The sequence below is a fragment of the Caenorhabditis briggsae genome (assembly GCF_000004555.2).
Source record: "Caenorhabditis briggsae complete genome, chrII, whole genome shotgun sequence".
NCBI classification, from domain to species: domain Eukaryota; kingdom Metazoa; phylum Nematoda; class Chromadorea; order Rhabditida; family Rhabditidae; genus Caenorhabditis; species Caenorhabditis briggsae.
In genome coordinates, this window is record NC_013486.2 from 12,577,744 (window position 1) to 12,599,092 (window position 21,349).

General features: G+C 35.9%; 7 protein-coding genes across 7 annotated transcripts in view; 4 read left to right on the plus strand and 3 right to left on the minus strand.

Annotated features, from left to right (window-relative positions):
• The window catches only part of CBG19614, a gene marked incomplete at both ends in the record, with an annotated part of 2,937 nt that extends 2,453 nt beyond the window's left edge, over window positions 1-484 (plus strand). Inside the window, one exon of the mRNA XM_002646866.1 lies at window positions 349-484. Coding sequence (XP_002646912.1) covers window positions 349-484 — 136 coding nt within the window. The remainder of the gene's footprint in view (window positions 1-348) is intronic.
• Window positions 485-1,804: 1,320 nt separating this feature from the next.
• CBG19613 lies at window positions 1,805-3,755 on the plus strand (the record flags this gene model as incomplete). The annotated part of the gene is made up of 3 exons (XM_002646865.1): window positions 1,805-2,132; window positions 2,750-3,336; window positions 3,477-3,755. 3 exons carry the CDS (start codon window positions 1,805-1,807, stop codon window positions 3,753-3,755), a joined length of 1,194 nt encoding a protein of 397 aa, XP_002646911.1.
• Window positions 3,756-4,646: 891 nt separating this feature from the next.
• On the plus strand, window positions 4,647-6,102 carry CBG19612 (the record flags this gene model as incomplete). Its single annotated transcript, XM_002646864.2, has 4 exons — window positions 4,647-4,790; window positions 4,858-5,146; window positions 5,442-5,922; window positions 5,967-6,102. 4 exons carry the CDS (start codon window positions 4,647-4,649, stop codon window positions 6,100-6,102), a joined length of 1,050 nt encoding a protein of 349 aa, XP_002646910.2.
• Window positions 6,103-6,736: 634 nt separating this feature from the next.
• CBG26179 lies at window positions 6,737-9,154 on the minus strand (the record flags this gene model as incomplete). The annotated part of the gene is made up of 7 exons (XM_045242807.1): window positions 6,737-6,810; window positions 7,135-7,264; window positions 7,314-7,381; window positions 7,452-7,830; window positions 8,315-8,403; window positions 8,799-8,999; window positions 9,046-9,154. 7 exons carry the CDS (start codon window positions 9,152-9,154, stop codon window positions 6,737-6,739), a joined length of 1,050 nt encoding a protein of 349 aa, XP_045100254.1.
• A 372-nt stretch (window positions 9,155-9,526) lies between these two features.
• On the minus strand, window positions 9,527-10,270 carry CBG19610 (the record flags this gene model as incomplete). The annotated part of the gene is made up of 2 exons (XM_002646863.1): window positions 9,527-10,077; window positions 10,174-10,270. The coding sequence occupies 2 exons, from the start codon at window positions 10,268-10,270 to the stop codon at window positions 9,527-9,529; spliced, it is 648 nt and encodes a 215-aa protein (XP_002646909.1).
• Window positions 10,271-11,160: 890 nt separating this feature from the next.
• Window positions 11,161-16,172, plus strand: CBG19609 (the record flags this gene model as incomplete). Its single annotated transcript, XM_045242809.1, has 5 exons — window positions 11,161-12,102; window positions 12,849-12,972; window positions 14,970-15,045; window positions 15,093-15,213; window positions 16,095-16,172. 5 exons carry the CDS (start codon window positions 11,161-11,163, stop codon window positions 16,170-16,172), a joined length of 1,341 nt encoding a protein of 446 aa, XP_045096820.1.
• A 121-nt stretch (window positions 16,173-16,293) lies between these two features.
• On the minus strand, window positions 16,294-20,440 carry CBG19606 (the record flags this gene model as incomplete). Its single annotated transcript, XM_045242810.1, has 10 exons — window positions 16,294-16,574; window positions 16,620-16,935; window positions 16,978-17,306; window positions 17,352-17,466; window positions 17,513-17,684; window positions 17,732-17,933; window positions 17,982-18,393; window positions 18,507-18,627; window positions 18,675-20,277; window positions 20,383-20,440. The coding sequence occupies 10 exons, from the start codon at window positions 20,438-20,440 to the stop codon at window positions 16,294-16,296; spliced, it is 3,609 nt and encodes a 1,202-aa protein (XP_045096819.1).
• Window positions 20,441-21,349: the final 909 nt, after the last annotated feature.

Genomic DNA, 21,349 nt, shown 5'->3' on the forward strand with positions numbered 1-21,349 from the left:
TGCGGCGCGCCCACGTTTTATTGAATAGACAGTATGGCCATTTGAACATTTTGGGGGTGAGAGACGCAGAGAAACGAGACACATTGTGTCTCTAACTCCTAAATTTCAATTCGCCGAAACTCGGCTCAAAATCGGTTTAAAATATCCATGTTTTGAGTGTTTTATACGGAATTGTCCAAATTTTCAGACAAATCACAAATTCTCTAAAATCGTGATTTTTCGAAAACTCAAAATTATATAAATTTAAGATGACCCATCAAGAAAAAACATAAATTTTCGGAATTTTCAGAAAAACATTTCTAAGATAACCCCGAATTATACTCGTAATCTAAATTTCTGTATTTCCAGCTGGATGGACGCCTTCCTTCAATGCGAACCCAACCGTTCCCACGTCTATAACCTTGTCTATAAGCACTGGGCACCCAAAAACGTTGGATTCGACAAGGTCTACTGTCCCACTCATGCTCAACTCTTCATTGTGTGATCCATCTTGCAATCTTTCCGCACTTGCAATGCGATGGGCGGAGCGTCGGTGGGGGGAGGCGGGAATCAAAGAACGCAAACACCAAGTCTCACTTTTTTTATTCCGACAATACTTAGATTAGTGAATAAAATCATTTTTATTGATTTTCACACAATTCTAACAATCCCCCACTTGCTGTTGTTACTGTCCGCTCACTTCAGTCAGTCAGTTCCCCTGTCCTCATTTCCCCTCTCTCCTCTCGCAGAGACTGTCCACCAACGCTGTCCCTTTCTCCACACAGCAGCGGTCATTTTGTCTGCGTCTTCTCTTCCTGATACACTCTCTCGCACTCACTAACAAGAAATAGTGTGGGAAGCGAAGAGAGCGCAGAAAGCTAACAACGCGTCCGCTGTGCGCACCCGCCAGTGCGTCGCGTCTCGTCTATGCCCCGCTGTCGTTTCATGTTTTTCCCGGTTGGCTTGATTTGCTTGCTTTCTGCGCCTTTTTAGTTTATTTTTTGGTTTGAAAAAACCATGGTCCTACAACGACAACTACCGTAACCTAAAAATATTTCTCTGTTTTACGCATTAGTTATATTATTTTTAACTGTCAAAAATTTGTATTTCTGACTTTTTTTCGGGAAACAATAACGGCAAAAAGCAGTGAAAACATTGAAAAATGGAAAATAAAAATATTTGCAGGTTACGGTAGTTGTCGTTGTGTGATATTCGGCTATGGCCTTAATCTGCCTTGATTCTTGGAATTCCAAAATTCAAAAAAATCCAAAAAAATCAAGATTTTCTACTTTTCTGAACTAATAAACCTCATAACTCCATTATCCTAAAGTTTACAGTTTTAGAGATTTTCAAAATTCAAGAACATCAAATCCAAGTGCCCGAGAAATTCTGGATTTATTAGATTTTGAAAAGAAGACAAAATTCTAGTCTGGAACCAAAAAGAACAAATCTCCTACGACCATCTTAAGCCGAGTTATGGTCATTTGAAGATTTTGGAGGTGAGAGACGCAGAGAAACGAGACACACTGCGTCTCTGACCCGAAATTTCAAATCGCCGGAACTCGGCTCAAAACCGGTTAAACATAACCCTTTTCAAAAGCGTTTTTTACACAATTTCCTCAAATTTTCCGAAAAAATTCAAAAACCCAAACAAAATTTTTTAGAGATTCCTGTAGTTTTCGTTCCGAGACCTTCCGCCACAGTAATTAGCGTTTCTTTTCTAATTAATGGGGTACTTCAAAATTAAATTTTAACTGTGTCCCTCCTTTTTAGAAATACATTTTTCTCCTCAATTCTCTTCTCTAATCCTTCCTTGATTTCCAGAATGACCTCCCAACAACTGCATCAAGTGAAGTCGGATCCCGCCAACAAGGAACCAGCTCTCTGGGAAGGACCACCTCTGGAGGAGATGGAGAAACTTCCAGAAGTGGATCCAAAAAGGAGCATGACATTAAGTGAATACACAAAACGAGTCGCGGAAAAGAAAGGGCTCTACAAACCCGGACAAAAGGACGATACTCTGAAAAAAGTGATCTGCAATGAAATCGGGAAGCTTCCAGAGATGTGGAACACCAAAAACACCAACAACCAATTGAAATATTATTCAATGGTTGGAGTGGAAGTTTACAAAAGGACCGGGAAACTCGTTTCTCGTGAGTTTTTTAATTACTCTAAAACCTGTCAAGTTTGAGCTCAATTATTGCGGCTCCTATTAGAGACACCAAAAAGTGGCCAACTAAAAAAATGTTCATAATGATATCAGTAACATTTTATTAGTTGATTACTTTTCAATAGCTGTTACATGAACTGGCTTAAAGTTGAAAGTTAGGGATGACCCTGTAACCTGTGATGGAAGGGACCCATAACTTTGAGTCAGTTTTCCTCGGTTACTGTGAGAGATATCAAAGAGTAGTCAACTGATAAATGTTTATCATAATATCTGCAATATTTTAACAATTGACCTATTTTTGATATCTGTCACATGAACCAAGATAAATCGGTTCAAAGTTGAAAGTTATGTATGACCTTAAACCTGTAATGGAAAAGCTCCTACATTTGAGTCGATTTTCCTCGGTTCCTGTGAGAGATATCAAGAAGTAGTCAACTGAAAAATGTTTATCATAATACCAGTAACATTTTATCAGTTGATCTCTTTCTAATAACTGTCACATGAACTAAGATAAATTGGCTCAAAGTTAGGGGTTCCTTCTATTAAAGGTTTTACGGTAATTGGGAACACCTAGAAAGAAAAAGTCGTAGTTTTTTCCAGCTCAATCTCTAACCGCTGTCTTCAAATTTGCCAAGGATGCCGTCAGAAGTCGTGTCAAAACAGCGATCGTCTCAAAACGCCTGAATCCTCAACAAGTGGAAGAGTTGATGTGGCGTTGGCCTTACTATGGATTCATCAGATTCTACCGGAAAGCCCTTCTACCATGGGAAGCCTTCATCAAGAAGCAAATGAACGCAAAGGATGTGAAAGATAATGTGGCTCATACATTAGATGATGAGGATTTCGATGTGGAAGAGGTGGATTATGAAACTGGAATAGCGTTATCAAAGGAAGGATCTTTGGAACACGTCAAGGAAGAAAAAATGGATTACTCACCGGAACCTGAAATGAAGTTCGAGCCTCTACCACCATCAGAAGTCCCGGTGCAGCGTCCGAATCGTCCAACACAACGAGTGCCGCCGCCTCAAATGGGAAAGAATGATGATCCCTACACCCCACAGGGAAATTATGTGAGTGTTATGCAAGCAATCACACGAGGTCTTCAGTCATCTGGAGATGATGAGAATGCGATGAGGATGAATGGAGCAGCAGGACCATCTAGACAATCTGGGACTTCTAGACAACCGGTAAGTCCTAACCAAGGCAGAATTTTGATTAGGGTTTTGGGATAGGCGGTCATGCAGCCTTAGTGGATTCCACGATTCCCACACCCTTGGGCCAAACATTATCTTTACTAAAAAAGTTTACAACCTTGATTTTTTTCCAGCTCCTCACCGCCGCCCGTCCACCGACACTTCCAGTTCCAACTCCAGCTTCTCAGTCGCCACCTCCACTACCACAACCACCACGTCCAGAGCCGAAAATGTACGATTTTGCAAAGGAAATGGAGCAAATCACCTACCACGCATTACGCATCGCTCAGGAACATCCGGAAAGAGTGAAAATGCTGCGAAAGGCTCTATTTACTACGGTGTTCGCCGCGGAGGATAAGGATTATCAGAGTGCTAGAGAAATGTTTCAGGATCTTGCTGATAATTCTCGCTAGTGATTATTGTTATTTATGTGGGTCTCCTTTATATGAATTTTGAATGAATGGTTTTTTTAATTGTGGAGTTGAGCACAAAAAGAGGAAGTAGGTCAGAGTGAAAATGGATTTAATCAGAAAAAAATCACAGAATAATCAGATAATACAATGCATCGATGTCGAAAATCACACACTTCTGTTTTATGTAAGAAATAGAGTGACCTAATTTTCTTCATATGATTTTTCTAGGTCACCATAGTTGACGGTCCAGAAATGGTCTAACATTCACCTGGTGTGTTTTCTCGGCCATCTACCACGGTGGCCTAACTTTCGCATGTTGAGTTTTCTAGGCCGCGATGATGAATGACCTAGAAACGATCTAACATGTACCTGATGCATTTTCTAGGAAAGTTAAGCATGGTGGCCTAACGTTTGCAAGTTGAATCTTCTAGGCCACCATGATTAATAGCCTCGAAATGGTCTTACCTGTAGCTGATGTCTTTTCTAGGCTATTCTACCATGGTGGCCTAACTTTTTAAAGTTGAATTTTTTAGGCCACTAACTTTTATGTCCTAAAATGGCCTGATATTCATTCAGTGCTTTTCTAGGTCGTTTTAACATAGTGACCTAACTTTTTAAACTTGAATTTTTTAGGCTACCAACTATGATGACCTAGAAAGGAATTCAGAAATTCAGATTACAGGCAAGTCAATCTTAAAGGATCTGAACTCAAATTAGGTCTACAGTAGCCAGTTTTCACGTATTATTTTATTTCACTCTTCTGTTTCAAAAATCCACATAAACTCTCCACGTGATTCCAACTGCTATCTCCCAGGAACTCTGAAATTCTCTGATTCTTGCCTTCGGTACAGAAACCATTGTCCGTTCTTTCTGAATATTCTGTGAATCGAAATGTTGATATCACGTCGTGTTTCGCAGTTGCCAACTCGTTTCTTCGCTTCCTCGTCCATGTCGACGATTCCACAAATCACTCGTGCCGACGTGGATTTTTTGACGAATCCGCCGAAGAAGTATGTCGATCAGTTTATGAAAGTGGTGAGTTTTTCTCTCAAATTTAGTGAGCAAGTTGCTCCGTGCAACCTCCAAAACCATCATTTTCCAGCACGGAAACGATCGAACCGTCTTCAAGCAATACGACATTACTCAATGGCAATATTGCTTTCCGGATTACAAATTCAAAGTGATTGCTCTGAAAGGCACCACTAGAGTCATCGCAGTGGCGCATGTTTGTCCTATGTATCCTTTGAAAGGTTCTGGAAACAAGCCAATGATCTTTATGGGATTCGGATGGATTGAACCAGAATACAGATGTCCAAGTATGGCAATGCTGCAGAATGAACTTTGTATGGAGGAGGTTCACAGTGATGAGGACAACCTGGTTTCTCAAATTAGTGAGTTTTCAAAAGATTTAGAACCCATACAGTAATCTTCTTGATTTTCTAATAATTTTCGCTACAGTAACCCTTTCATTTTTTAAAAGTTTTCCCCCCACAGTAATCCATTTGAATTTAAAAATTTCTTCTCTACAGTAATCCTCTACATTTTCCAATATTTTCTCCTTCGGTAATTCATCGGATTTTCAAATATCTGATTTTCAAATATTCCCTACAGTAATCCACCAGATTTTCAAATATTCTTTCCTACAGTAATTCTTTCCATTTCGGCCGTAACAAATCTAAATTCTAGACGAGCCTGGTCGCAGATTTTGGCATCTGATGTGTGGATTAAAGGAACATGAAGACATCGGACATCGAACAGCGGATGTCGGATACAAGAGCTTCTATGATGCCAAAGAAGTGGTCATCCCGAAAGACCTGAACACCAATGGAATCTATTTGAGAAACGCCAGAGATGTCCCAAAACGAGATATCATTGAATACGATCAAACGATTCATCCATATCATCGCGAAAAGTACATCATCTCTCATATGTACGATCGTGACGGATTCGGGAAAGTGGCGTATGATGAGGATGGAAAAGTGATTGGAATTGGTCAAGCGATCATTTATAACAACAAGAAGGACTGTAATCTGGGACCGATCTATGCTGACGAGCCACGTGTCGCCCAGGCAATGTTCAAGGAGATGTTACAGGATATTAAGGATTCTGGAAAGTTCGTTTCCCAATTTGAAGTTCGATCGGCTCAAATGGCTCCGAATAGTTTCCGGTAACTTGGACTCATTTTTGAAATTTCCAATAAATTTTTTGCAGCTGGATCTCTCCATTCCTGAACTGTAAACCAACTCGTTCGCACATTTGCAACTTGGTATACAAACACTGGGCACCGCAGAACATTGACCATACAAAAGTCTACTCTCCGACTCATGCTCAACTGTTCCTCGTCTAGAAAAACGATACCAAAAAATGAGAAACTAAAACTCTGTAATATGTAGATGATCATTGAAATGAATGAATGTTTTTTTTAAAAATGATGTTTTGTTTTGAAGGAAATACAACTTTAGATTATGCTCAATTGGATCGAAGATGACCTAATTGCTCATGAATACAGTGTGAACGCCGGTAGCGGCAGACGTTCAGCTTCTTCATTTATTGACTCTAACTTCTTGAGTAGAATCATTTATTTAAAGAACATAATCAATTAAAACAAAAGATAGGAGAGTCACCGACCAAGAATGGTCGGTAGCAGTGGGTTAAATACAGACTCTTATCAGCAGAATCCGGGAGCACATAGAAACTTCTAGAAACGGTTTGACGTCATTAGGGACGACGCACGAGCATGACAACAGTATAACCTGTTATAATAGGTAAAGGTTCGAGGATTCTTGAAAAGGCTTCTTTAAGATTAAGCTTTGGATTTTTTTTTTAATTTCTGCAGAAAGAAGAAATTCTGGAAGCTAACTATTTCTTTGGTTGTAATTTTAAGAGATGTGTATAAAGATTTTTGAAGAATTTATTCAAAAGTTTCTGTTTTAAAATTGAAAACTTTTGAAATAATTATATGAATGATTCTACTAAAAAAATTAAAAGTAGAGGAAAAAAAGAAGGAATGGAGAAAAATTAGAAGCAGATAGGGATGTTTTGTAGATGGATCGGTCTGAAAATGTATAAATTTGTTATTAGAATTTTCAGAATTTCAGACCTTGGGAATTTTAGAACTTCCACTTTTTAGAATCTCCAAACTTTAGGATCTTAGAATTTCAGAATGCCAGAATCTCAAAATCTCAGAATCTCAGAACTTCAGAATCTCAAAACTTCAGAATTTCATAATCTCAGAATCTCAGAAGCTCAGAATCTCAGAATCTCAGAATCTCAGAATATCGGAATCTCAAAATCTCAGAATCTCAGAATCTCAGAATCTCAGAATTTGAGGTTTTCAGAATTGTACAATTTCGGAATCTCGGAATCTGAGGAAACCTACCACACTGCTCATTCTTCACTTTAAGATTCGTTTTATATGTAATTCGATACATCAAACATTCCTGATTATTGCTAAATAGTTCTGCATTATCACTTATCACCACAGAATCTTGATTTTTGGAAATTACGTGCTGAAACAATAAAGAAAAAAATTCTGACTAAAAAATTCCAAAAATTTACCTCCAAATTCGGAAGTTTTGCTTGTTTTAAATATCTATTTGACCGGATAAAAATTGTTGGATGGGATTCTGAAATTCTCAAGATTTATATAATTTTAAAATAAGCTTATAAAGCTTAAAAGCCAGCTCATAAACCCACCATTCAAATTAGCAATGTATCTTAAATTATTGAGAAAACTCAGTCCTTCCAACTTGGTATACTGTATTTTTAGAGATCCAAAAATGACCATAACATTGTATAAATTTGATAAATGTCGTCCGTTGTAAGTGTCCACAACTACGTTTCCAAATAAAAATTCGCAATCGAATTCTAAAATTTCCATTTGATCGAATTTGCAAACTTTGAGACCTTTTTTCTTGTTAGTAGATTCGAAATTTTCGCAAAATTTTGCATGAATATTGCGGAATTTGATTTTTAGAGTGAGAAGGATGAAGACTTCATCGAAGGTTAGACAAAACTCCGGATGAAGATTTTCCAGATTTATTGTGGTGACGTCACTTTGAGCAGTGTAGATTTCCTGTAAAATATTTCAAAAGTTAGTGGCCTAGAAAACTCAACTTGCTAAAGTTAGGTCATATGTTAAAATAGCCTTGAAAACAAACCAGATGAATTTCAGGATATTTCAAAGCTATTCATCATGGTGGCCTAGAAAGATCATGCTGATAAAGTTAGGCTACCATGCCAAAATGACATGTCATTTCTAGGTCATTTTACCATGGTGGCCTAGAAAACCCAACTCACAAAAGATAGGACACAATGTTTAAATAGCTTAGAAAACACATTAGGTGCAAGTTAGACAAGTTCTAGACCATCAAATACAGTGGCCTAGAAAATTCGGGTGGCAAAAGTTAGGCCACCCGATATTTAAATTGCCTAGAAAACAGATCAAGTTCCTTTTAGATCATTTTTGGACCATGAACTACGGTGGCCTAGAAGAATTATGTTGAGAAAGTTAGGCCACTTTATGACTTCTAAAAAATTGTAAAAATCAAATCACTCACATGCATTCTCTCCAATCCGAAATGTGTCATTTCTGAGTTGTTCGAAAGATCTATCACATAATTCTCCTTGAATTTTTTCCTTTTTTCGACTGTATCTCTTTGACATTTTTCAAAAAGGATAGATCTTTCAATTTTGAATTTTTCACTTCAATATCTCCTTTGATAACCGTGATTTTTGATAAAAATGATAATTCTTCAGAATCTGCTTCAAAATTGAAAAATTTCAATCCTCCATACATTCTTGTACAATTTTCATAGATTTTTAGCGAGGTATTTTTGAGAATTTGTCCACCATAACATCCTGAAAAACTAACGTACTAACTTTGAGCTCAATTATCTCCGTTCCTTCGAAAGATATTAAAAATAAGTCAAATGATAAAATATTGGTGATATTATGATAAGCATTTTATCAGTTGACCACTTTTTGATATCTATCACAGGAACCGAGATAATCAAGCTCAAAGTTGTTGGAAAATAAACCAACCGCAATCCTTAAAATTTCCAGATATGCTCAAACTAATCCATTCTTGAAATCTCTCCATTTCACAAATTTTTGAAGTATCCAACTTTGAATTATTCTGAATTCGAATAGGGCATTCATCCAAACTCGAGTCTCCCCAGATTCCAAAATCTTCTAGAATACTGACATCTTCTAATTTTGGATTATTCTGAATTGATATTTCTCCTAAAAGTTTTTTTTTCATTTAAATATATTTGTCCGAAAAAATTACCAATTTCACAGACCAAATCAAAAACTCCATCATCCTTCTTTTTTGTGAAAAACGATAAACTTTTAAAATTTGAATTTTCCACTTTTAAACTTCCAATGAGGTTTGTCATTTTTTTAAATTTTTCAGAAATTTCAGATTCTGATAAATCTGTATTCTCATTGAAAATGAGAATTCCGCAGACTGTGTCGCAATTTTTTGGGAAAGATTTGATGGTTTTTGAAGTGATTTCCGAGTGATTAAAAGTACATTTTGGATCTGAAAGATTATTTTTTTGAAAATATCGGAAGTTTTCAAAAGTTTTGAAAATTTGAATAAAACACTTTGACTTTCGAAAATTTCGGAAGTTCGATGTTCTGAGATTCTGAGATTTTGAGATCCTGAGATTCTGAGATTCTGAGATTCTGAGATCCTGAGATTCTGAGATTCTGAGATTCTGAGATTCTGAGATTCTGAAATTCTGAGATTCTGAGATTCTGAGATTCTAAGATTCTGAAATTCTGAGATTCTGAGATTCTGAGATCCTGAGATTCTGAGATTCTGAGTTTCTGAGATTCTGAGATTCTGAGATTCTGAGATTCTGAGATTCTGAGATTCTGAGATTCTGAGATTCTGAGATTCTGAGATTCTGAGATTCTGAGATTCTGAGATTCTGATATTCTGAGATTCTGATATTTTGAGATTTTGAGATTCTAAGATTCTGAAATTCTGAGATTCTGAGATTCTGAGATTCTGAAATTCTGAGATTCTGAGATTCTGAGATTCTGAGATTCTGAGATTCTGAGATTCTGAGATTCTGAGATTCTGAAATTCTGAGATTCTGAGATTCTGAGATTCTAAGATTCTGAAATTCTGAGATTCTGAGATTCTGAGATCCTGAGATTCTGAGATTCTGAGTTTCTGAGATTCTGAGATTCTGAGATTCTGAGATTCTGAGATTCTGAGATTCTGAGATTCTGAGATTCTGAGATTCTGAGATCTGAGATTTTGAGATTCTGAGATTCTGAGTTTCTGAGTTTCTGAGATTCTGAGATTCTAAGATTCTGAGATTCTAAGATTCTGAAATTCTGAGATTCTGAGATTCTGAGATTTTGAAAACTTGTACCTCTAAAATAAAAATTTCAAACTTACCGCACAAATGATGATTCACAATCTTTTTGATATTCTTTGAAAAGTCCGAATTCACTTTTAAAAAGGTAGAAATCAAGAAGAAAAGAGCAAACTTCATACTCTCAAAACTTTTTTTGAAAAATAACATTTTTTTTTTGATCAACAAAAGTTTGATCAACAAAATTTCACATGTTTGGAAAAAGCTATTATTATATGGTAATTATGTGGGCGAGGCTGAAATTTCGAAAATATTAGAATTTTCAAAATCTGAAACACAGCTCAATGTTTTTGAGATTTCTACCGTATATTCTTCTTCTATTTCCTCTAACGTCATCTGATTTTTTATTGGATCTTGATCTTATTTCTTATCAGTATAATTGTGATCCTTACTGTACTTTTAATCACTCGGAAATCACCTCAAAAACTATTGACTTTTTCCCAAGGGATTGTGATATCGTTTGTGGAATTTTGACATTCAATCAGAATACAGATTTATCAGAATCTGAAATTCAAGATGTTTTTCAAAGGATGTATCAGCTATTCGGAGGATTAAGATTTGAAAATACAACTTTTGAAACATTTCATTTCTTTCAAAAAGGTCCATCTTCCAATGTTTTTGATTTTGATTGCTCGGCTTGTGGGTTTTTTAAAGATAATTTTTACTTTTTTTTGACTTTAATTGGTTATTCTGGATTTTAAAGAGAAACGTTGGATTCACAATTCAATATTGTTTGAAAATAAATTGAAAATCTAAAAATCTCGGAACCAGAATTTCAGACTTTCAGAATTTCAGAAATTCTCAAGATCAAGAATTTTGAAATTCCAAAATTCTGAGGTTCTGAAAATTCTTCTGAGATTCTGGATTTCTGAAATTTTTAAACTTCAAAGTTTCGCATTTCTCAATTTCCAGAGTTTCAAATTTACAGAATTCGGTATCTCAGAACCTCAGAATCTCAGAATCTCAGAATCCCCAGTAAATAAAACTAAATAATAGTAATTTTCTTCAAAATGCATAAGCAACTAGAGCCGAGTTTTTTTTCAGTCGGATTATCAATTATCAATAACACTGAGCTAACGGATATCTCATTTCTCAATGCCTTTTTCTTGACAACCGATCGATTAACTCAAGAATGTATTCTGAAATTCGAGAACAATCCACAACTAGATGCCAGTCATTTATGTGACCATTTTAAAGATTTATTCGAGCTCCGAATTTCTGGAAATTTTAAAAACTGCGGATGTCGTGGAGATTCGATAATTTCTGAAAATCTGGAAACTCTGGAAAATTGTAAAATTTTGAATGGAGGATTAAGAATTTCAAATTGGACTGAAAATTCTGAATTCAATATCTCTAGATTCTCTTCAATTTCCCATATAAAAGGAGACGTGGAGATTTGGAATACCAATTTCAAGAATTTATCGTTTTTGAAAAATTTGAAAAAAATCGAAACGAAACATGGATTAGTCACAGAATCAGTGTCTATAAATATTCATGATAATCTGGAAATGACCAGATTTGAAATTCCGAATCTTAAAATCTTTTATGAGATTCTGGAAGGTCCATTTATTCTGAATTTGGAGAATTTACACCCAGATTTTTGTTTGAGTTTTCAAGAAATGCTTTTCTTCTTGGAAATCGGAGCTTCGTTTAAAAATATTCATGCAAAATACTGTGAAGAATCTAGGAAATTGAAAATCAATGATTACGAAATTTGCAATTTCAAAAGTATGAAATCATTGAAGGACGGATGTATGTACATTTATGGAAATGTATTGATGGATTCTGGAGATGAGAAATATGTTTTCAAATTAAAAAGTCTAGATGGAATATTCGGAACTTTGACAATCAAAAATACGAAATTGGAAAATTTAAATTTTTTGGATTGGCTTCGATATATTGCATCTTTGGAGGATGATTATGTCATTGAAATTTTGTCAAATGAGAATCTAGTTAATGCAAATTTGCCTAGTTTAGAGGTAAGTCAGATTCTGAGATTCTAAGATTTTGAGATTCTGAAAAAAATGGGAAATTTCAGAATTTCTGGATTTCAGAATTTTGGATTTTCAGCTTTCTCGAAATTCCGAATTTTGGAACTTTACAATTTTAGAAGTTTAGAATTCTAGAATTTCGGATCTTCAGAATTTCGTAATTAAGGTATTTTGAAATTTCAGAGTTTAATAACTACTTGATTCTAGAAGATTCTAAGATTCTTAGATTCTGAGATTCAGAAATCCTGAAATTCTGAAAATTTCAAATTTTCAAATTCTGCGATTCTGCGATTCTGCGATTCTGAGATTCTGAGATTTCGAGATTTTGATATCTTGAGATCTTGAGATTTTGAGATTCTCAGATTCTCATATTCTCTGATTCTGAAATTGAGAAATTCAGAGATTCAGGAATTCAGGGATTCGGGAATTCAGGAATTCGGAAATTCAGAAATTCAGAAATACAGAAATTCTGAAATTCTGAAATACCGAAACTCTCAAATTCAGAAATTCAGAAATTCTGAAAATTCTGAAATTCAAAAGTTCCAAAGTCCAAAGTTCCAAAATTCAAACTCCGAACTTCTGAAAATCTGGAAACCCAATATCTCGGAAAGTTTGAAATTCAAAAATTTTTTAATTCTTAAACTCTGAGATTCTGAAATTAGGAAATTCTAAAATTCTAAAATTCTAAAATTCAAAGATTTTTCCAGAACATCATAACCAAAGGAAGTCGTACTGTAGTCGTGAACAATAATCCACTTCTAGAATCTGACGATTGTATGCTTTTTCCATTGTCCTATCAAGCAAATGTCGCATTTCTAGGAGATAATTGTGGTAATTAGCAATTATGAAAATTCTAAGAAATTTTATTTTTCCAGGCCCTCAAAAGTTTTCTCCATCACATCATAATTATTTACTGGTTTTCTGTTGGTTTTTGGTGATAAAAACCTTGTAATTTACCATTTTAAAATGTCCTCCAAAATGTGAAAAATCACATGATGCTATAAAAAAGTATGTGTTTTTCGAAAAAATTCTGAAATCCCGAATAAAAATGACTTCTTCTTTTAACGACTACTATTATTTTGAGAATACGCATCCGGATGATAAGGTTTTGGGAAATGTATTTTTTAACTTGGATTATATTTATTATCATTCAGTTCCTGTAAAATTAATATTTTCCTGTATTGGTTTAGTTTTTGGCATTTTTCATTTAACGATAGTGACCAGAAAAGAGTTTCGAAAAAATAGTGTGTATGTTATAATGACTGGAATTACGGTAGGTGATTTGTACACAATGTCTTCCATTATTTATGTGTATTATTGGCTTGATTTTGCGTCTTATTTTAGCGACCCTGATTGGTGAGTACCGCAAAACCTGTAATAGAAGGGTCCCCTTTATTGTCCAATTTGAACTGGTTTCCAGTACCACTCAATACGGTATACCACAACGTATTTTTCATGATTATTTTCAAGAGTCTGGAGCTTGTCTGTCAAGTTTCCTATCACTTTGAAAATTTTGGAGGGTGTAAAACAGACCTAGATTGAAAACTTTGCATTCACAGAATTTTTTGAGAATTCCTAGTTTTTCAGCTTTTTTCAGATTTTTTCAAGACACATTTTAAGGTGTAGTGGGGGTGGTAGAAGGGATCGGAGATCCGGGGAGTGAAATTCTAGAGATTTCAGGGGTTCTTGGGATTCTAGAGACTCCAAAAGCGGCAGGTTGGTTGGAAATTGCATACTTTGGAACGGTCCAAAATCTATACAAAATGATCCAAAAATCATTTGAAAATATTCTTAAAATCATGGAAAAACTATCCGAGATTTCTGAAAAAATGTCCCAAAAATTTATAAAAATTGTCCAAATCTAAAAAAATGTTCCAAACGTCATGAAAAATAGCCCATAGTCTATGAAAAATGACCTAGCAATCATGAAAAATGATTTACAAATAATTTAAAAAATCCCGAAAACATGGAATTTTTTAATGTTTCAAGTGCCAAAATTTTTAAGTGCTACATCGGAAACTGAGCTCCAGACGACGGAAAATGGTCAAAAAGTAAATGAAGGTTACTGTAGAAGATATTAAACAGCAACTGATAAAATATATTTTATATTATGATACAAATTTTGACTGAGCATACTTTTTAATATGTTCCCAGAAACTTTCAATCAGGGGCCCTTCTATTACAGGTTTCACTGGGTTTTAGAAATATATAATTCAAAATTCTTCAGTTGGATTCCCAGTACCTACTACTCTGTTCTAATCACTCGCATCTTGAGTGCACTTCAAGACTGTTTTCGCCAACTATCCACGTGGCTGTCTCTCCTTCTGGCTCTTGTCAGATTGCTCATTGTTAAAAACCCCCTCAACCAGAACTTAGCGTTCCTCTCAACCCGTGGATTTGCAATCATCACTATTCTTATCATATTTTCATTGAGTTTAATAATTTCTTTTTCGAATTTCATCCTATATAAGTTAGTCGATGATGGCAAATACGAAATTCGTTTTTGTGAATATTTGCCCAAAAATTATAGTGTTCCGTATAACTGGCAAGTTGCAAGCAGTGATTTTGCGGATGATCATAGGAATACTGTAATTCCAGCTTTCTTGTTTTCGGATGGACTTTTGAAGGTAGTCCCCACAATTTTCCGAATTTCTGAATTTCCGAATTTCTGAATTTTGAAATTTCTGAATTTCTGAATTTCTGAATTTCTGAATTTCTGATGAAATTTCTGAATTTCTGAATTTCTGAATTTCTGAATTTCTGAATTTCTGAATTTCTGAATTTCAAAGTTTTAAAATTTCAGATGATCCCTGCAATAATTTTACCAGTCCTTTCATATCTTCTTATAAAATGTATGAAAGAAGCTGCAAAATCTAGAAAGTCATTGGGGAAAAATCATAAAGAGTATGTCATTTTTCAACGTTTACATTCTATAAATCCAGCTCTTTCAGCTCCGAAATCAGTAAATCAATAAAAATGGTCACCTTAATGACCGTATGCTTAATGATCGCTGAAGGTCCAATTGGAATTGTTCATGCAATTGTGACATTTTATTATGACTACGCGTTTATAGCGTAGGTTTTTGAAAAGCTACCAGCCCGTCAACTTTGAGCTTGTATATCTCGATTTCTGTGAAAGATATCAAAAATATGTCAACTGATAAAATGTTTCTGAAATTATGATAAACAATTTATCAGTTAAAAACTTTTTCATATTTTTGACAGGGACCGAGGTAAGTTGGCTCAAAAATAGAGAACCAAACTATTACAGGGTTGTATAGCAATCATATTTTCTTCAATTTTCAGTGATACCAGAGACCGCCTAGATCAGATTCTGATGGATTTGATTGTATTAAATGCCATCGTTAGTTGTATAATTTGCCTTTCTGTGAATTCTCAATACAGGGATGTAGCCAGAAAAACATTTTGTGGGAGGTGTCGCAAAAAGAATAATGAGGTGAGCTCAAGGTAGCCGACCGTTGCCGGGTTTGGCTACGGCTGACTAGGGAGCTATCTGAGCATGTCCCCAGAGCTACGCTTCATGACCTATATCATTAGAAAGCCCATAAAATTCTGATATGGAACAAGTTTTTTGTTTTTGCGAAACAGCTGCGAGCTTCGAGAAAAGTAGGTCGAAAAAAAATTTTTTCGAAAATTTTAGTACTATTTACTGATTTTGCATTGAAAATCGAAACGAGACACGTGATATATGTATATCAAATTTAAGAAGCCAAACACAGCTTAAAATCAACTAAAAATTATCTTTTGACCTAATGTTCTCAAAGCTCACCGCCGTTTCGCAAAAACAGAAAACATATTTCGAATCAGAATTTTGTGGGCTTTCTAATGATATAGGTCATGAAATGTAACTCGGGGACATGCTCAGGTAGCTACCTCGTGAGCCGGCCGCGGCTTCAAAACAAATAAACAAAAAATGTTTTTAAATAAATTCAGATCGGAATTGCAAGGAGCCGAGGAATCTCAGTATCATCAGTGCCACGTGTTACCGCTTCGAACGCAGCGATTGCTTAGAACCATAACAACCAAACAAGCCGACCGATCCGACCGACCGTCGGCGGCCCGCTTGACAACATCAATAAAAATAATTTATTCTAAATCTTTCAAAACACAGATAGGATTCTCATTAGTGTCCTTATGAATATCCCTCTTCAACATGAACTCGATAAACTCCGCCTCCGTGAATAGTGTAAACATTGTATCCTTTTGATAAGCACTCAAATCGGCCTGCAAAATAAAATTTTGATTTTGAAAATCGCAAAAAATAACTGATTACCGATCCATCATGAATGATAAAAAGTGGTCCCAGGTGTGCATGAAGATAAGGATGAGATCCGGCTTTATACTTCTTTTTCACTGGAAACTCATTCAACAGTGTGCCTCCTTGAGAGTTGATGATAGCAGTTAGGGTGAACACTGCAAAAAACATTTTTTAAAAATTCAGATTTATTTCCTACTCACTATTAGGATACTCTTCCATACACACTGCAACCTGAACGCCGTAGAGATACGGTAGTTCACTCTTAGCCATTGCTTGCGACCATTGGATTACTGTATCAAAGACTTTCCCATTGTACTTCACTTTTTCCACTAGATAGTTGTAGTCTTGTTCGATGAGTTTCTCGTTTTTAAGACAGTCAGTCATCCATTTCTCTTTTACAATTATACAACCATGGAACATCCAGAAGAGAAGACTCAAATTATCCGTTTCAAGAATCCCATTCTCATCTGTCTTCACAACACAATGAGTCATATGGAGAGAGGTTTCCATGGATGTCTAAATATATAGTTTAACATTGTATGAATCCAAAAAACTCACAATCGACTGGAAGACATTCATGAAATTGTTGGACAAGTCGTCATTAGTCCGTTCCTCTGGCCAAATACGAAATGAGAAAACGGGGAAAATCTCGGGAACCCGAACTCGGAAGCTCTTCTTTCGATACTTCTTATAGATCATCTGAATCTTCTCAAATTTTTGTATTTGGTCTTCCTTGAATATCTGCTTGTAGTGCACTGGAATCATTTGTTCAGGTGTCCGATTTTTGGCATTCAAAATCGATCGATCTGCTCCATGACGGATGAGAGCTTCCACAAGATCCGGATGTCCTCCTTTGGTCGCTGCATGGAGAGCCGTGTTTCCAAAGACTGCAATTTTCTATTTTTTGGGATTTCCTAGAATATTCTATTCACTATTATATGCATTCACATAGACCCCTCTCTTCAATGCAACCAACAAATTTGCCTTGTTCGTTTCTCGGACAGCATCCAAAAGTGCATTTTCTCCGTTTACTTTATCCATGAAGCACTAAAAAATTTCATTTAAAGGATGAATATTCGAATAAATTCCTTACTGAATATCTCCACCGTTTCTCAAATTCTTCTGGTTTTCCAAAATAGAAAAGGTACCAATTCTTAAAGGTCCTTCTTCCCTTTTTCGTCATTCCGAAGATCATAAGAAAAGCTAGGGGTAATAAAAAGATACTACCGATGCAAATACCAACTAGGAGTGGCCATGATAAATGGCTGAAATTTTAAGAGGAATTTCAAAACACTCTGAAAAAAAAACTAACTGTTTCTCAACTACTACCGTATGAGGTTTTGCTTTTTTGACATGTCCGAAGAGCTCATCGAAATACTTTTTCAGCGCTACATACGTAAACCTTCCGTCTAAAAGTCTCGATTGATACGTTTTGAAATCCAAATTCACAGCCAAAAGTGAATCTACTTGAGTGCTGGTTTTCGTATTGAAAAACCAACTACGTTCATTATTCACTAAATTCAAAGTATTTCTGAATCATCATTAACTCATAAAAATCTCACATTTCCACTCATACAAAGACTGTCGATCTCCCAGTATTCCCTTGATTTCAGCAATCATGTCAAAAAGTTCCGTCCACTTTTCTGGATTCTGCTTTCTCAGCTTCACAGCTGCCTCATCCACGTCATCGGCTTGTTTCAAAAGCGTTTCGATTGCTTTGAGGGGCTTCTTGTAGTTTTCCAGCCTGTTATCCATTTTTTGGCGAACACTTTTCGCAAAGTTTCCGATTTTCAAAAGGCGTTCTTTGGATTGGAGCACTTGAACCATATTCAGAAGAGCGATTGAGCAAATTCCAAAGTCTTCAGCGTGTTGTTTGGTCATGTTTCCAAGATTGAGTGGACTTTTAGAAGCATTCGCTCGTTTGGTACGGTTTCCAGGAAGGAGGCTTTCGACTTGCTTCAAAGCAGTTTGAGCCTGAAAAGGATGATATTTGAAATTTCTAGGAGAAAAATTTCGCGTATCGAATTAATCAAAATTCCGTTGAAACTACGAATTTTAAAACTTCTAGAAAATCAGTTAAAACTCACTTTCAGGATCTGCTCCAAGTATTCGACAGTCGCTTTGACTTGGTCGTGCTTAGAAACTTTCTCAGCCACCAAAGCGAAATCCAATGGTTTGATTAATTCTGCCGGTTTATAACCGCCATCTCTGAAATTTCTCAGATTTCGATCGACTAATCTGAAAACCGTAATTACCTCAAGCATGTTTCCAACTCTAATCCTTTCGACTTTTCGAGAACGTCGACATACGATGGTACTCCTTGTGCCACAATTCTGTTCCTATACTCGACTAATTTGGCAACCAATGTCTCCTGTCTTTTCTCGAAACTTATAACTTTGTCGGCGATCCACTTTAAGTCCGTTCTTATGTTCATTTCTAATTGCATACAATCCGCATACTTTCTGTAGGTGTTTGTTATCACTTTCTTCATCTCTTTGTCATTATTGTCGGCGGGATTTTCACTTAGGAATTTGTGAGTTTCATCCGAGCACTTCTTAACGATATTCATCCTTCTTTCTTGCTCTTCGTATGATTCTCCTTCAGAATAAAAAACTCTCAATGTTCTTCTAAGGAGACTTTTCATATCTTTGTAAGCGAGTTCAAACTGGTTTTCTTCTTTTTTGAAATCCTCGAAGGTTTTCTCGAACTCATCGTCCGGCCTGTGATCGGGACATTTGCTCAAAATGGCATCCTGCTTCTCTGCGAGTTTATCAAATTCCATTCCATCGGCAGTTCCATCTGTATAAAGCTTACTCGAAACGTCAACGACGGTATATATTTCATTTAATATATTTTCGGTGAGGTGCCGGTCATTGAAAGGTGCCCATTCTTGGTCCAGGTCTTGAATGGACTCTGATACTTTGTTGAATGGTTCCAAAGCTTTCGTCAGACCCTTGATGATTGTGGAATTACGAATGAAATGTTTAGCAAACCACTGACTTTTCAGATCCATAGGAACTCTCAGCAAATCCTTTGGCTCGACAAAACTAACAGTGAGAACTGGTGGTTTAGGTTCCAGTGTTCTGTAGTGTTCCTTACTGTGAGAGATGGAGTTTTTGATTTGATCCGTCACGTTTTTAGGAAGTTGTTGGTCTGATTTTCGAGTCCAAAGTACCTTGCTAATCGCCAAATCATTATTTAACTTTTTCGTCATGCCGAGTGTTTGATTGAACTTTTGGAACAAATCGTTAGGCATTTTCATTACACGATCATACTTTCCATAAATTTGAAGAAGCGGATGTGCACCATAAACCTGTTTAAAAGGTATCATTTTTTTCAGACATTCGGAGAACGACTTCAATGCATCCTTGAGTTTTTCATAGTCTTCTGAAGGTTTCTGTTCTTTTTGGCCTGCTATATAATTATCGTAAACATTTGAGAGGATTTCAAGCGTTCCACTGTCACACTTCCTTTCGAACATCGAATCATCTGGAAGATTGGAACTGACATTGGCTTTCAACTCTTTAAATTTGTCGGCATCCAAAGAAGCGGTGCTAGGTTCGCTCATGAACTCAGCAAGAAACCGTAATCCTTCCTTCATAGTGTCCAACTTGTTCATTTGCCCTTTTTCATTCACGATTTTGACGTTTTCACTTAATTCGGTCATCGAAGAAACTGCCGATTGAGCATCAACATTCAAAATTCCATCGAAAACATTTGGGTCGACTTTCAGAAGTTCCACGATAACATCACGAAAGTTGAAATCTTTTTGATCGAGGGACGATTGAAGGAAGATTGCATTGATGATCCGAGCAAGGGTCATGTAGTCATCAGTGATCGACTCCAAATCGGAAGGTTCTGAAAAATCGGAAATTTCAATCTTTTATATTGAAGCCTACATTTCTCCTATATTCGAAAAGTTTATTGGCACCCCTAAACTCTAGTTGCCCCAAAATGTCTTACGTTTTGCTATTGAAGTCGACGAGAAGATGAGAGCAAAGATGAGCAAAAAATTGAGCATTTTCGCACTTTTCTTTGATCGTTTTTCTTTTCTGAAAAGCACTCAATACGAATTGGTTTGAAGAACTCTGGAATGTTACTTTTTGAAGAAAAGTTGACCTTTTATTGAAAAACTGAAGTTTTTACTTTTTCATTAGATTATTCTTTTTTATAAAGTGGAGAGATCAGATTGGAGATAAGATAATGATGACCCGGGTTATGGTGTTGGTTTTCGGCTTGTGCGTGATCCGGAGTTCACGGGAAATATGCAAAACTATTGTATGACTTTGACCCATAAACATTTTTTTTTCTACCTCCATCATCTAAAAAATTCCAACCATATCCAACTTACATCAAGTTTCTAAGAAAGTTAAAAGTTAGATTAGTTTCTCAGTTTATAAATCTGAATCTGAACATTCCAGACAAAAAAAAAACTTAAAAATAACTGTACAAAAATGTTCAAATTTTTCCTTCTTTTCGCTCTTCTCCTCTTCTCAAGTACTTCAGGTAAAAAAATCCAGAAGTCCAAATCTTCTTCTGATCTTCAACTGGTTTCTGACAATTTTCGAGTCCTTGCTCGTATCACCAACGCAATTTTTCTGCAGTCTGCTGTTATCCAAAAGTCGAATATTTCAAAGGAAGTGATTGCAGAATTTCTAAGAACTTCAGTTTCCGATTTCTATGAAATCGTTAAAATTGATGCTCAATCAGCTGCATCGGTTTTGAAAAATTTGGATTTGGAAGTCGGAAAAATTCTTGAAAGTCATATATTTACGGAAAAGCGGGAAATCAATATATTTCTGAGGAATTCGAAAAATATATCAAGTACAATGGATATATTAACCAAGAATCCTTCGATCCAAATCTGTCTTTCAAAGATATTGTCTATTCAATAAAACGTGGGCGCGCCGCAGGTTGCAAAGTGACACGC